Source organism: Callospermophilus lateralis, chromosome 3 (genome assembly GCF_048772815.1).
Source record: "Callospermophilus lateralis isolate mCalLat2 chromosome 3, mCalLat2.hap1, whole genome shotgun sequence".
NCBI lineage: Eukaryota > Metazoa > Chordata > Mammalia > Rodentia > Sciuridae > Callospermophilus > Callospermophilus lateralis.
The window spans coordinates 193,801,998-193,817,662 of record NC_135307.1 but is presented as its reverse complement, the minus strand read 5'-3'; the positions used below and the strand labels follow the sequence as shown (position 1 = coordinate 193,817,662).

Below are 15,665 nucleotides of genomic sequence, written 5' to 3'. Positions count from 1 at the left end.
GAATTATGCAACATTGAAGTTGTTGTGTTCGAAATAATAAAAATTCATAAAATGAAGCAAATGGAAAACAGGAAACAGTTAAAGAAATATTGGAAAAACTTTTTTTCTTGAAATATTTGATTTATGTTTATTTTGTATTTTGTGACAGGGTCTTTTGGAGTTGTTTAGAGCCTCACCAAGTTGCTGAGGCTGGCCTCTAACTTCCTATCCTCCTGCCTCATCCTCCCATGTTCTGATATGACAGGTAGGTGGTATCTTGTAATCCCAGCAACTCAGTTGCAAAAAAAAAATTCCATCTGGTTGAAATAATTAAAATAAAGACTTGACCTGCAGATTTGAAAGGCCCACTGAATTCTTAACAGAACTTAACATACCTTCAGGCATGTCCTGCAATAACAATATTAAAAGCTTACCAGTTTCTGGAGGGTAAGTAGCTTATAACAATTAACAGTGAGGCTGGCACTGGACTCCTGTCTGTAACTGTGGAACAAGTGATGCTATAACATCTAGGGGCTTCTGGGAGGAAGAGTCCTAAGGAAAGACAAACAGTAATGAGGGATTGTAAGTCCTGCAGGAAGCTAGCCCAGTGTCGGGAAGGGCAGATGGAGATAGAGAATAAAGTGTTCAGATCTCTCAGGGGTAAGGAGAATGGAGGGTAGAAGTGAAGCTAGATTTAAAGTTAGGTAGTCAGTGTAGTTAGGTAAATCAGGTCTAATATGGAGTGAAATCTAAAATGGAGGCCATGCTGAGAATGAATTCCAGGGAGCAGGACAACTCATGGAATGTTAATGAAGTCCCAAGAAAAGCCCTAGGCCCAAAGTCCATCCCAAAGAAGTGTTAATGAAGTCCTTCCTGCCCAGATCACTTCTTTGGCCACCTGAGTCCCACCCCTGGGCCTTCCCACCTACATCCCATCACTGAAAGAACTATAAAAAGGGGAGACAACCGCACTTCCACGGATTTCACCTCTTGGGTCCCCTTCTTCCTCCTGGAGAAGTCTTTTCTGCTGTCCTTTAATAAGCTTCTACTTTCCACCCTGACCCTGCCTCGGCCTGCTTCTCTGTGTTATTCTTCAACATTGGGGAAGCAAGGACTCGTCACCGGTCAACAGCGGAAACAGAAGAAGCATAAGTGGGTTGTCTTAAGGTGGGGGAATAGTGGTGTTTTTTTTTTTTCAGTCAATGGCAGATTCTGTGATTGAAATGTGTGTTTATTCTGTACGTTAAAAAGGAAAAATAAAAAGCCCATGTATAAGCCACCAAGGGGTATATGAAAAAGACGCTCCAAATCACCAGCCGTCAGGGAAATGCAAATTAAACCTCAACGAGGCATCACCCCACCCCAGAAAGGAGGCGCCACTGGGAGACCACAGAGGCCACAAGTGCCTTGAGGGTGTGGAGGAAGGGGACGTCCATTAGTCCAGCCATTGTGGAGACGGGGAGGCCAGCCTGGGACACAGCCAGGAAGGAAGGAAGGCGAGGAGCGGGTCGGGTCAGAGGAGCGACTCACTCCCCCTGTGTATCATGGACTTCCACAAGGGCCACCGAGGAAGCCACCTAAGGGTCCACCCACTGAGGAATGGACAAAGAAAATGCGATGCGTGTGCACAAGGGACTGGCATTGAGCCTGGTGACCCCAGGACAGCACGGGTGGGACTGGAGGTCATATGGTCTGCGAAATAGGCCATGCACAGCAAGGACTTGACCTCAGAGGGGCCGAGCAGGAAGGTTGTCCCCAGGGCTGGGGACACAGGGATGGGAGGGGTGGGAGAGGCCCTTCAGGGGGTGCGAGGTCTAGTCGGGGAGAGGGAAGAAGTTCTGGGGTGACCGCCTGGCGAGAGGGTGAGAGGTGGTGACAGGTACATTTCAAAAAACTAGAAGCAAAGAGAGAGAACAAAAGGAAATGACCACTCCTGGATCCGGAAAGTCCAGAGGAAGGTCCGAATCTGCAAGGAAAGATGCAACAAGTAGCCTGGGATCACGCCAGCAAAAATAAAAATATAAAATAAAAAAGGAAGAGAGAAATGATAAAGTGAGACAGTGAACCTAAATTAAATGGAGGGAATAAAATAAATTAGGTATCCCTTTTATAGAAACCTCAAATGGGCCAAATTCTCCTGTTAAACCCAGACCCACTAAAGAGAACTGAACAGAGCCCAGCCATGTGCTGGTGTTAGGAATACTGCCAGAATCCTGTGCAACAGACACCCAACTCAATGTGGTTTAAACATGTAGAACATTTAACCTTCCTCCTGGGATGGGAGTCTGGGGTAGGGGGTGCGGAGGGGGGCAGCTGCCCAGCAGCGCTCTATCTCAGCTTCCCTCACTCTCGCACCTCAGTTGGACTTGGTGGCTTGCCTGGTGCTCTGACCCCAATCCTCTTCCCTAAGGGATCCACCCCTCCCTAGTTACCATGCCTTCTCTTGATGAGATATGATGAATGCCCATGGCTACTGACCACCAAAACTAGATCCACACCAGGCGCAGGCTTCTTCCTTGGTCACCAATGACAAAGGACCCACACCCCATGCAGCCATATGTGTCGGGGACTAGAAGGAAATTCTCCTTCAAAGATTAGCCTGACAGCTCCCTGGGAGACATCCTGCCCGGGAGGCATTCTGCAGCTACCTATCTCCCTGGAACATCCTGCGGCTATGGTTATCAGGATCATCAGACATCTTGCACCTGGCAGTTTTACCACCCACATCCAGCAATTGATGATTAGAGAGCTTCCCCATCCCCAGCAGATAAATACCCCTGTGTGAACAATAAAAATTTGCAGCTTGATCAGACCCCTGTCTTGCTGTCACCTCTCGTGTCTCTTGTCCCTTCATTCCTCCCCATCTAGGTTCGCTGCCCACGTTGATGTGTCCTGCCGGACGCGACAATATGGGTAAGCTGAGGAAGAGCCCACACATGGGTGAGGTGGGGTCGGGGCCACTTGCTCTTGCAGATCGCGTGTGCCATCTGGTCCTCTTGGGCTCAGTCCTTAATGTCCCACTTCCATCCTGGCATGCCCTCGGCCTGCCTGAGCTTGTGCCTTAGTTGCTCTGACTCACTGTGGACAGTTCAGGCTGCAGGCCATTTGCTCTCCCATGTCCAAGGGCTCCATCCCTACCAGAGCCAAGCAGCCTTCAGGGACTGTCCACTGAAGGGTGTAGATGACACAGCTTTGCTCCAGAACCCTAGGGATCTGAGTCACGATTCTCCCAGTGAGATTCACCCTAACTTACCGTCTCTCCACCATGTCTCTAGCACCACGAGGCCCGTTAGGCCACGAGGCCGAGTCATTGAGGCTCCTTGCATTGCAGTGTGGCCCTCTGAAAGCTCTTTCCCCTTCTGGCCCCTCTCAGAGACAGCACCTGGTATTTGGGTCGGAGCAGATCCCCAGGTTTGGAACTGACATGAGGAGTGGAGGGCTGGGGCCTGTGAGCCTAGTGGGCAGAGCTCCAGAGGGTTAGCTCCCTGAAGGAGCAGGTCCTTCCCCCTGGGGCCATGAGACAGGGCACTGGGAAGAGCCCCAGCCTCATAGAGGACATCCAGGGGTGGACCTGATGTGACTCTAGGTGCCCAAAGCACACAGAGAGTGAGATGGTGTGTCACTCAGAGCACAGCAAACAGCATAGTGGTTCTTGCTTTCGGATCTCAGGGGCCGCGCCTTGGGCTTGGGTGGATGTACCCACCCACTGGGCTGCAAGAAGTGGAGAAGCTCAAGCCCAGGGCTCAGCAACCATTGAGCCAGTGGCAAACACTGTGGCCAGCAGCCAGTAAGCCAGCTTCCCCTGCCCCACCAAGCAGTCACAAGGCACTGCCTCCCAAGGGCTCCCCACCTCTCTGCTGCCTCCAGGGCTGGCTGCTGGTTATTTATTACCTACAAGCAGCCAGAGAAGGTATGAGGCCTGACTTCCACCCAGGGCTGGGAGGAGAGTGAGTCCTGCAGTGCAGATTTAAAGGAATAGTGGAAAATAAATAGTTGATTTGTAATTCTGTTCTGTGAGTCATATATAGTCAGGATACGGCAGAGAGAGTCTCACTGGTAAGTAATTGATGATGCAGCTCCAAACATGGGATCAATGACCAAGGGAGCTGCTGTGGTTTGAATGTGTCCCCTGCTACCTGCCAAGAGCTGGAGACTTAATCCTCAATGCAGCAGCCTTAGGAGGTGTGGCCTCGTCAGGAATGGATTAGTGCTGATTTCCAAAGGGCTGAGGCTGGGAGTTTGGCTATTCTCTCTCTCTCTCCTGCCTTCTGCTACGGGATGACACAGCAAGAAGGCCCTGGTCAGCAGCCACTCCACCTTGGACCTCTCAGTCCCCAGCGCTGTCTGTTGTCCACTACTCAGCCCCGGTATCCTGTCACAGCGGCACAACATGGGAAAAGACAAAGGCCAAGAAGCCCTGAGCCAGCGCCCTGAGTCCAACCAGGCACGATTCATGGGGACCCTGTGCAACACCGGTGCCTAGGACCAGTGAGCACTGGGTACCTGAGCACTGGGTACCTGCAGCCCTGGGAGCAGGAGGCCAGATGAAGACGGGTGAAGATGAGACGAAGGGCAACGCCCCTCCCCCACGGACTCAGCAGTGCATCTGTGCAGCCCCCCCCCCCAAATTCAGCTTCAATGTGAAACTCTAGGTGGATGAGGAGAAGATAATCCTGAATGGGACTGGTTCTCAATCTAAAGGGGCTAGGAAGTCTCAGAATTTGACTTTGTTTATCCGAATGGGCCTGGATTAAGCAGCTGGGGACTCAGAGGTAGAAATGAAATTGTTCTGGAAAAGGAGGTCATTTGGGGGAACTACGCTCATGACTCCAAAATCTGTACTCACCATAAACTTAAGGCAGATGCCCGAGGGCTATAGGTGGGGGACGTTCTTTTCCTCTCCTCTTTCTTTCCCAGTCCCAGAAGGAACTGCTAACCCATATTCTGGGATCATTCCTATTCTCCCTTTAAAAATTAAACTTGTATTTTGAGGTAGCCGTAGATTCACAGGCATTTGATATTTGTAAGAAATGATACAGGGAAATCTCGGGTTCCTTTCACCCAGTATCTTCCAATGCGAATGTCCTGCAAATAGACACAAATTACAGCCAGGATATTGCGAGCCATACAGGCATGCTATGGAAGGTTCCATCTAAAGCGAGGTAATGCTTGGGGCCCAGAGGCTGAGCGCACATGAATGCAATGGTTTTGTGTACTATAAAGAGAAGGCTCTGGAACAGATATCCACCCACGGGGACACAGCTGAAATGAAACCTCTCTCTGCAGAAGGCAGAGGCAAAAGAGCCCTCCCTCGGGCAGCAGGGCCACAAGCAATTCTTTATCTTCTTGCTCAGTGTGTGCAAAGTCTAATGGAGTCACCTCCACAGAGACCGTGAGAGCTCTGTGATAATGGGGGGTTGGGGACAATTTTCGAGGAGTGAGCTGAGCTGAGGGGACAGTCTCCATGAGAAAAGTCCTGTTATCTCAGATGACTGTGAGGACACAATTGGAGCAAGATGGCATCTTCAGGCTGAGCTGTGGAGATTCCATATCAACCCTCTCCAAAGACATGAGCTCTCTTGATCCTCCACTCGGTCTCCCCTGGACCAATATGGAGCACACCCAGACCCCAGTCATCATCTGGAGCCTGTGAGGATGTGCAGGTTGCCCTGTGGACTGACCTACAAAGTTCAGGACGATAATAGTGGAAAAGCATCGTAGTGCTATCTACTTCTGCCGTACTTTAAAGAGGAATAAATGGGGCTGGACTAGGCCAACACTTGGTTAGAAACCACCTCAGGATGAGAAGTTAAGTGGTCCCACTTTGTGTCCTGTTCACCAATCCAAATAAAATCAAGTGTTTTAGTACAAAAATTCTGTTTGCAGCCTCCCTGCACCAGGGTTGCTCTTTAAAGCAGCCTCTCGCTGGCGGAGCTTTAGCTAAAGGAGAAGGCAGGTAAGTAAGGCCCTCTGCCTACCGTGGCGGGCACAAAGCAGGCTGCCCGCAACTCGACCACTGGTAAAGCACCCGGGAAATGACTCTCCTCATCGTTACAGGCTGGGTAAGTAACACTCTGGGAACCCAGACGTTATCAGGAGCCCGCTGAACCTCTATTCAAAAACTCCCCTTCCAGCGTCTGGGTGAGAAATTGCATCTGTGTCTCCAGAGCACAGGTACTTGTGCTTTGCAGGAGGCAGGCGAGGCTTCCCTGGCTGGCATTTTTGAGACACCAACCTGGGTGCTATCCATGCCAAACAGGTAACAGTTAGGGCAGAAGACATCTAACTTGCACACAGCATTCATGAGAACATGCTTAAGGATTCACTACCACAGGAAACACTTCATTCCTGAAAACATTCTTTTTCTCTTCTTCCTAATGTTGGTAGTTCTAAGTGCTAGATGTTTTTTACCCATGGGGTCGAAAGGTACCTAGGTATATAATTGTGAGTGGGATAGATAACAGGGGATGGATAGCAGATATGGGTTCATTTGTGTGTCGATTTTTAATATAAATGCAGGATGTAAAGCACTAATGTAACTCAAAAGGGTCCACTGAACAAGTTTCAATAGTTCAATTTTATAAACAATAATAAATAAAAGTGTTAAATTTTTCTGGATAATCCAGCATTTGGATTTTTTTAACAGGTGAACTTCTTGTTGATGGCAACTAAATGGTTCTGGTAGCGTTTTTATCATACCGTAGATTCCATCCATTCACTATACTTCCTGAGTTGTCCTACTTTCAAGTGTTTTCAATGGTGTTTTTCTTCTGAGCTGTTCCCATAAGAGTCTGCTATTAAAATACATTAAGCTATGAACAAGTTTCTTGCTGTAAATCACGACCAAGGGAGCACCATCAATCAAAAAGGCAGACAGACATGCCAGAAAGCCACTGCCCTACCTTGCACTTTCCAGGGGCTTTTGTGAATCCTCTGGCCAAGAAGGGTCAAAAATGTCAGTTAAAGACATAAAAGCAGCATAACAAGAACATATTTTCATCTCAGTGGATTTCCCTACAAGATGGGTGGGTTTTTTTTTTTTTTTTTGGTACTGGGAATTGAACTCAGGGGCACTCGACCACTGAGCCACACCCCCAGCCTATTTTGTATTTCATTTAGAGACAGGGTCTCACTGAGTTGCTTAGTGCCTTGTTTTTTGCTGAGGCTGGCTTTGAACTCGTGATCCCCCTGCATCAGCCTCCTGAGCTGCTGGGATTACAGGCGTGCACTGGGCAGTTTTTTTTTTTAATATTTATTTTTTTACATGTAATTTGACACAATATCTTTATTTTATTTTTATGTGGTGCTGAGGATCGAACCCAGGGCCTCACACATGCTAGGCAGGCGCTCTATTGCTGAGCCACAATCCTAGCCCCCCAAGCTGGTTTTTGATGAGAGGTTAAAGATGCTGAGTCTAAGCAGACTCGGAAGCCAGACTGTTTAGACTTAGACAGGCTCCAGGTCTTGCTAGCTGTATGACCTTGGGCAAGTTAACCTCTGTGTCTTGGTTTCGCCATCAATAAAAGAGGGATAATAGTATCTACTTCATAGGTTGTTATGAGGATTAAGCAATAGTCTTATCATATTGTTTTACATGTATATGTTAATTAGAACAATGCCGGACACACAGTAAACTCTACAGCAGGGTCACCTACTGTAAGTGAATACCAAGGTCTTCTTTTCTTTGGATGTGCCACAATTTACTTGGCCAATCCCCTATTATGGTGTATTTGTGGGCCTTAATTTGTTTTGGTGTTATCCAAAAGAGGATAAATTCTCAGTAAACCATTTGGAAATAAATGTCTACAATAATCTACTTATAAGTCCCACTGGACAGGTGGGTGCCATTTCCTTCTCATTCCCTTGGTGGCAGAGTAGGCTAGGAAATATAGAGTCCAGTTGGGTGGCCATGTAGCCTGCTAACACCCATGGGCAGTTCTGCTATTGAAGGAAGAGGACCAGGCTTGCTGGAGGATAAGAATCCACCAGGCCACAGTTGCTATGCACCAAGTGCATGGGGGATCCTTAACACCCGTCCTCCCCCGAGACTACAACTCCATGGAAGGTGGTTAAACCACATAACACAGGACTTATGAGTCATACTTCAGTAGACGGACATTTTTGGCGGTGGGGTGGGGGTGGTACCAGGGATCGAATCAGGGGCACTCAACCACTGAGTTACATCCCAGCCCTATTTTATATTTTATTTAGAGATAGGGCCTCACTGAGTTGCTTAGTGCCTTGCTTTTGCTGAGGCTGGCTTTGAACTTGCAATCTTCCTGCCTGAGCCTCCCAAAGCCACTGGGATTACAGGTGTGTGCCATTGTGCCCAGCATAGTAGTAGCTGGACATTTTTTTAAAAAGATAAATTTTTGCCATCCTTTAACTTTCAAACTCCATCAACTGGTTTTAGATACAGTAGTTTTTGTAGATCATACATTAGTCTTAGTATTTTACTTTATTTTTTGGGTAGAGGAATTTAATTCAGGGGCAGTGTACCACTGAGCCACATCCCCATCCCATTTTATTTTTTATGTTGAGACAGGGTCTTGCTAAGTTGCTAAGGGTGTCACTAAATTGCAATCCTCCCATCTCTGCTTCCTGAGCCAGCTGGGATTACTGATGTGCACCACCATACCTGGCAGACTTAGCTTTCTAAATCATCATTAAACTACTTCTGACTTCTATGTGGCAGTTCAGTTTATTCTTATTATTTGTGATAACTTATGTTTGGTTTCCTTTCAGGTTTCCTTCTTGAGGTCATTATACTTTGTTTTTGTTTCTTTTTCACCTACTTTACTTTTTCTATCTTCATCAGTGTCCACTTTATTATTTTAAAAACCTAAGAGAAATTTCATTAGGAAACAAAGGGAAAACACAATGAAGAAAATCGAGAATGCTAGCCAGAAGGATTCTATTTAATGCTGATATAGAATGGCTTAAATGATTCATGTGTTTACCAAAGGCCCATGTTTCATTTTTCTATTAAGAATAGACTATTTTCTGTAATAAGTTTGATATTACCTCTGAAATCTGACTTCTGGTTAAACAACATTTCTGCTAGGACATTTTAATCCATACACCTTAAAATTATAAATTTTCCTCAACAACTTTAAATACATGTGAAAGAAAGCATTCACATATTCAAAACGTTCTTATGGTTTTACTCCTATATGAATTCTCTGATTCCCATTAGTTGTATTTGTGAAGACTTTCCTACTCATGTTGACGCGTCGGGGTTTTGCCTTCAGGTCCTACTGATGTTCAGTGAGTTTGGCTTGTGACTGTAGGTTTCTCCACATGGAGGGTGTTGATAGTTTTCTTCTTGTGTGTTTTCCTTTGATGTTTGGTGAGGGCTGACCTCTGGCTGAAGGTTTTTCTACATTCATTGCATTCATAGGGTTTTTCCCCTGTGTGAATTCTCTGATGCTTTGTGAGGGCTGACTTTTCATAGAAGGTTTTCCCACACTCAGGACATCTGTAGGGCTTTTCTCCTGTATGAGTTCTCTGATGCACTACAAGGTTGGATTTCACACAGAAAGATCGCCAGCAGTCGTTGCACTTGTAGGGTTTCTCTCCAGTGTGGGTCCTCTGATGTTGAGTCAGGTTGGATTTCACACAGAAGGTTTTCCCACACTCGTTGCATTTGTATGGCTTCTCTCCCGTGTGAGTTCTCTGATGCACTGTGAGGGCCGATTTCTGGCAGAAGGATTTCCCACATTCACTGCATTCATATGGCTTCTCTCCTGTGTGAGTTCTCTGATGTTCAGTGAGGTTGGACTTCACAAAGAAGGATTTCCCACATTCATTGCACTCGTAGGGCTTTTTCCCTGTGTGTGTGCTCTGATGTTGAGTAAGGCTCGATTTCTTATGGAAGCTTTCCGCACATTTACCACAGTCATAAGTTCTCTCTCCTTTGCGACTGCTCCGGTTTTCAGTGAGGTGTGACTTCCCACTTATGGCTCTTCCACTTTTCTTACTCTCATGAGTTTTTTTCTCCAAGGTCATTCTCTGATGTTGAGTGTATATTGATTTCTTGCGGAAAGTTTTTTCACATTTATCACCTTTTTCAGTATCCTCTCTGGTGGTGTCTCTCTGATTTAGAGTGAGGTGGGATTTCCTCTCCAAGGCTCTCTTCCTATCATCATGCTGGCTTGGTTCTGTGATGTGAGTTCGCTGATGCTTAGTGAGGCATGATTTTTCATGAAAGGATTCCCCACACTCTGTACAGCCATAGATCTTCTCTCCTGCATGAGTTTTCTCATCTTGACTGTGGTATGACTTCCTTAAGTCTTCCTCACTTTTGTGACACTCATTAGTATTTTTTCCTGGGCACATTCTCTGACATTGGGTGAGGTTTGATTTCTTGCTAAAGGATTTCCCCAATTTACTACAGCTAACATGCTTCTCCTGTATGGGAATTCTTTGATGTGCATCTTTTGGCTTTTCGCATGATAATTTCCCACTTTTCCTGAATTCATGTGGTTTCCTTTCCCCAAGGATCCTCATATCAGAAATGACCTTTAACTTTTGGTTGAAGGTTCGTGTGTATTTGTCACCTTTAGAGGATGTCTCTCCTGTGTGAGCTTTCTCACATGTAACCAAGGGTGTCTTCCTATGAGAGGCCTTCCTACAATCATCATGTTCGAGAGGTTGTTCTGGAGATGAACTGTTCTGAATACAGTCCTCATGAGGACTGTGGGGTCTCTTCCTCTGATCATTTCCATGGGGCCTGCTCCTTGTACGCATATTCTCCTGCTTCGTATCAAGGGTCCTACATTCACTGAAATCAGGAGACTTTTTTCTTAAATGGTTTCTATTGCTAATAATTAATTTTGAAACACTTTTTAAGCTTGTTCCAAATGAGTCACAGTTATGAGACGTTTTTCCTGAGGGCACTAGGTTCGTGGCCATCTCTACTGTTTCTTTTAAGATCTTCCTTCCCTCCTTGGGGAGTGTTTTGTTGTGGATAAATCCAGCTGGTCTTGAATATTTGTCTTCATTTTCTTGGCTTTCTTTCATGTCATTGGCTCGCTGGACTTCTAGAAATATGAAAAATTAACCAGACATTATACATCTTGGCACCTGTCTGAAGGAAAGGGATTGTACACAGTGCCCTGTGCTGAGATGATTCTTGGGCTTCAGGCAGTCTCCTGGGTGGACAATAGTCCTAAGCAAATGTTTCTTCTCATCTTTTGGGTTATATGAAAACAAAGCCAAAGCCACATACTATACTAGAAAAAGAGAGAAAGCTGAAAAAAACATAAGTAGTTTTGGATTGTTATAAACATGACCTCAAAATGGGTAGAGAACTTGAAATAAACACAAGAAATGGTGAACTGAGAACAAAGGATGTCAAGAACATGATCGATCTAAGGATGGAGGACATTCAAAACATGAGGTAGAGAAGGGGAACCCTGAACAGGAGGCAAGGAGGAAGAGGGTGCCCAAGGAAAACAGCAGAGCGAGGAACAGGCTTGTAGAAGATAGGATCCTGATTTCTCTTCCTTTTTACCATAATCACCACAGGAGCATCCTTAATCCATTCTATGTGCTTCCCATCTCTCTCCCCTTTCCAGACTGCACACCAATCCCAACTAAAGTTATGAAGTCACTCACATCCTCAGGTCTAAAGGTCAATCCTATAGTTCAGGTCCTATGTCTCTATACAGCTATGATATGGGAAACAATGTCCAATAAAATATCAAAATGGATAAGAGGGCAAGCCATGACTATAGCAGGATCTAGTCCCCTCCATATTCTGACGAGTGGCACTATCATTCAGTTCTACCAGAGTTAATCAATAGTTATCCATCCTGGTGAAAACTCTACTTTCCCTCTTTCAACCCACTGACTGACTTTACCAACTGGTGGTGATCTGTCACACACTGAATTTTTAAATAGACTTTATTTTTTTAGCATGGTAAAGTGGAACGGAGAGTACTGTCAGTTCCTGCATGTGCCCCATTCCCACATTTGCACAACCTCCCCAACATCAACATCTTCTACAAGAGTGGCATGTGTTCTTACCATCAAATTTATATCTGCCCATTACTATCACTCATAGTTCATAGTTTACCTTAAGGATCACTCTTCTTGTTGTACATTCTGTGGGTTGGGACAAAAGTATAATGAGAAGTATCCACCATTATAGTATCATACGGAATAGTTTCACTAAAAATTCTCTACGAATGAATCCTGCTCATCCCTCTCCAAGCCCCTGCAACCACTGATCCTTTTAATGAATAGCTTTGTCTTGTCCAGAATGTCGGACAGTTGGAACCATACAATGTGTAGCCATTATGGACTGTCTTCATTCACTTCTTGGTAAGTGTTTCAGGTTTTCCCATGTCCTTTGATGCCTTGATAGCTTGTTTTGCTTTAGTGCTGAATAGTTCTATTGACTAGATGTACTGTTTGTTTATCCATCCACCTACTTAAGGACAACTTGGTTGCTTCCAAGTTTTGGCGATTATGAATCAAGCTCCGTTATACACCCATGTGCTGGTTTTTGTAATATAAATTTCAACTCCTAACATTTAATGCTATTTTAATGTTTTCCTCTATTGCTTTTCTTTCCTGTGATAACTAAGCTCCTGGTTATTGGATGTGGCCCAGGGCCCTCTACTTACCTTTGTCTTTCTTTGTTGTAAACAATTTAGCTGAGGGTGATTATTATTATCTTCTGTTACTAACATTTTATGAAATAACATTAACTGTATGCTTAAAAACATTTGACTTGGGACTGGGGTTGTGGCTCAGTGGAAGAACATTCACCTAGCACATGCAAGGCACTGGGTTCGATCCTCAGCACCCACCACATAAAAATAAATAAGTAAAATGAATGTATGTGTCCAACTACAACTAAAAAATTTTTTTAAAAAGTTTGGCTTTTCTGCAATAGATAAAACAAATAGAAGTCAATATCCCAACAAAGAATGTGACATTAGATTTTTATGCTTAGATTTTAAACTAGATTCTTACACCTAAATTCACGATTCATGCTCATGTGCTTATCCCACAAGTCTACAATGCTGTCAGCTCCTATCAGATCAGGCTAATTCCATAAATTGTTAATTTCCAACTACAATCCTACCTCCATCTTTTCCCCTTATTTGGTACATGTTCTGTCCTCTACTTGGAAGCCAGATATCCTTCAGGACAATGCTCCTACCCACTGCTTAAAAAACATCCTCACCCCTTTAAGTTCCATTTGTAGTCAAATTTGCATATAAAACTGTCTTCAGAATATATTCTTCCACTATTTTCCAGAGTGCTGTATGCATACTTTTCTTTTCTCTACATCTTCCCAATTTCCATTGCTTTGGCAGCTTTTCCACATGAGTATCATCGTTATTTTTACTTTGAGACTTCAGTGGCCTCCAGTCTCCCGTGAAGGTGGAGATGGAGATGACATTGTGTTTTCCTGTTCCTTGTGGGTTCTGGGTGAGGTGAAGAAGGGACGCTGCTGACGTTACATCCCTGCCTCTGCAGTGGATTCACTCCTTGCTTCTCGACTCTCTGTCCATCTGGCTTCTGGACACCACTCTGACTCTCCACCTTCATTTTGGATGGATGGGCCTTCTCAGTCTCTCTTGCTAGAGTCCTGTGTGTCCTCTTGACCTTCAAAGGCTGTGCTTAAAGTGTTGCCCTTGGCCTGTTCTCTCACCTGTGATCTCACCCAGGAAAACTGAAATCTTCAGCAGGACCAGAAGCCTTCCCCAGCTCCCTCTGTCACTCTCTGCTCCTTCTCCTCGCTCCACCTGCTCGGTCTCAGGGCTTCCTTGTTGCTTTCTCAAGGACACTTTTGTATCAGAGGCTTGGCCCTTGCTGTCCCTCTGATCTGGAAATCTCTCTGACCACCCCTGGTTCACTCAAACCCTCCATTCAAGACCCATCCCACTGTTCCTATTCAAATATCCACCTCCCCTAAAAGGTCTCCCTGGTCTCCCTTTCTAAAAGGCCCTATCAGACTCCACGTTCTTCATCTGACTTGAGTTTTTCATACTGCTGATGACTGTCTACCCTATTATATATTTATTTTCTAACTAGACAATTTGTTTTTTTTTGGTACCAGAGACCGAACCCAGTGATCCTTATCCACTGAGGCACATCTCCAGCCCTTTTTACTATTTTATTTAGAGACACAGTCTCGCTGAGTTGCTTTAGGAACTTGCTAAGTTGCTGAGGCTGGCTTTGAACTCACTATCCTCCTGCCTCAGCCTCCAGAGCAATGGAATTACAGGTGTGTGCCACCATGCCTGGTGCTAACTGGACCTCTTGATAGAAGTAGAGCATTTGCTTCTGTGCCCCCGAGGCTTAGAGTGTGACCAGTGCACAGCATGTGCTTGTTTAATAAAGGAAAAAATGAATTCATGCACACTGACCAGTGTTTGGCACAGGAGGAAGGTGAAGAGGAAGGAAAACAGAAATAAAGATGTAGGATGAAGAAAGCAGAAATGAGGTTCTATAAACACCAAGTGAATCTTTCTCTAAAAACCAAACAGGAAACAAAGAACACTTACACCTGAGAGTGATGTTAGGAGGGCCCATGATGTGTAAGGTATGTGGTCACCTCTTTACTCACTTCTAAACATCGATAGCCTCCGACAGATTTCCAAAACACCTTTCAAAGCTACCAAGCCCCAAACCGGCCACCCAGGATCTAATTTTCCAGCTTCTTTCCATCTGACCTCAACTCACCAGCGTGGCTGTGACTTGGCACTTCCCTCTTTAGTATCCACGGCTCTTCTCCTCGTTCCAACTTGCATATCAGCTCAGGTTTGGTCACACAGTGTCCTGTGATGGGAAATGACATGAGACTTGGCAATGCTGCTTAGGGTTCAGGCCCTTCGAAGAACAGAAGAACTGGTCACTGGTCGAAGAACATGTGACCAGTGTCTGGCCGTGTTCTATCACAGCCAGTGGCTAAGCCTCTGCCTGGGGGTGGGGGGCATCTGTCACCTGTCAGAACTTGGGCCAGTGGCTAGGTTTCCTCCCTGGGGGGCTGCGCATCTGGTGAAAAGACCTTTTATCAGGGAAGTGAAAACAGAATATTCTTTCGAGGGTCATAGAACCAACAATCTCAGCATCAGACTTCTCACCGTCTACGACAATTTGGCTCCCAAGATAGGAAGTGCATGCTGCTGGGGCCGCGTAGCAGCTGGGCTCACCCAGTGACTCCAGGTGCCTGTAGTTCTCCAGCATCACGTCCCTGTACAGACATCTCTGCGCAGGGTCCAGAAACTGCCACTCCTTCTGGGTGAAGTCCACAGACACGTCCTCAAACAACACGGGTCCCTGCAACAGTCCAGGCCTGCTCAGTCTCAAGTACTCAGGAGCACACGACATGGGAAATCCATATGGGAAAGAATTCCTGCTGTGTTCGCTCCACCAGGAAGAGTTACAACTGTTGTCTAGCCCTACCTTCTCTCCTGTTCCAGTTTGTGGGAGAAGCAGAAATCATAACAGAAACACTGGGCCTTTACCCTTATTTATAAATTCATCGATAACTTCATAAAACAATTTGAATTTCCTCTGCATATCTGGATCTGTTCTGGCTGCAGAAAATGCTATGAAAAATGAGACACTGGTCCTGTTTTTAAGGATCTTAAGACTGATGAGAACAGTTTCTATCCACATATTCATGTGCAGTAATAAATAATACGAGATGTGGAAAAAATGTG

At 45.5% G+C, this 15,665-nt stretch overlaps 1 protein-coding gene across 1 annotated transcript; it reads right to left on the bottom strand.

Moving 5' to 3' along the window:
- Positions 1–9,243: 9,243 nt before the first annotated feature.
- On the bottom strand, positions 9,244–15,282 carry LOC143394931 (uncharacterized). Its single transcript, XM_077109094.1, has 3 exons — positions 15,153–15,282; positions 14,683–14,778; positions 9,244–10,139 (listed from the first exon to the last, which is right to left on the bottom strand). The coding sequence occupies exons 1-3, from the start codon at positions 15,184–15,186 to the stop codon at positions 9,244–9,246; spliced, it is 1,026 nt and encodes a 341-aa protein (XP_076965209.1). The 5' UTR covers positions 15,187–15,282.
- Positions 15,283–15,665: the final 383 nt, after the last annotated feature.

Coding starts and splice junctions, on each gene's coding strand:
- LOC143394931 (XM_077109094.1), bottom strand. CDS start 15,186: ATGCTGGAGAACTACAGGCACCTGGAGTCACTGG. Junction 14,779..15,152: donor CAGGCACCTGGAGTCACTGG/GTGAGCCCAGCT, acceptor TTCCCATCACAG/GACACTGTGTGACCAAACCT. Junction 10,140..14,682: donor GCCAAGTCACAGCCACGCTG/GTGAGTTGAGGT, acceptor CTCACATCACAG/AACCAAGCCAGCATGATGAT.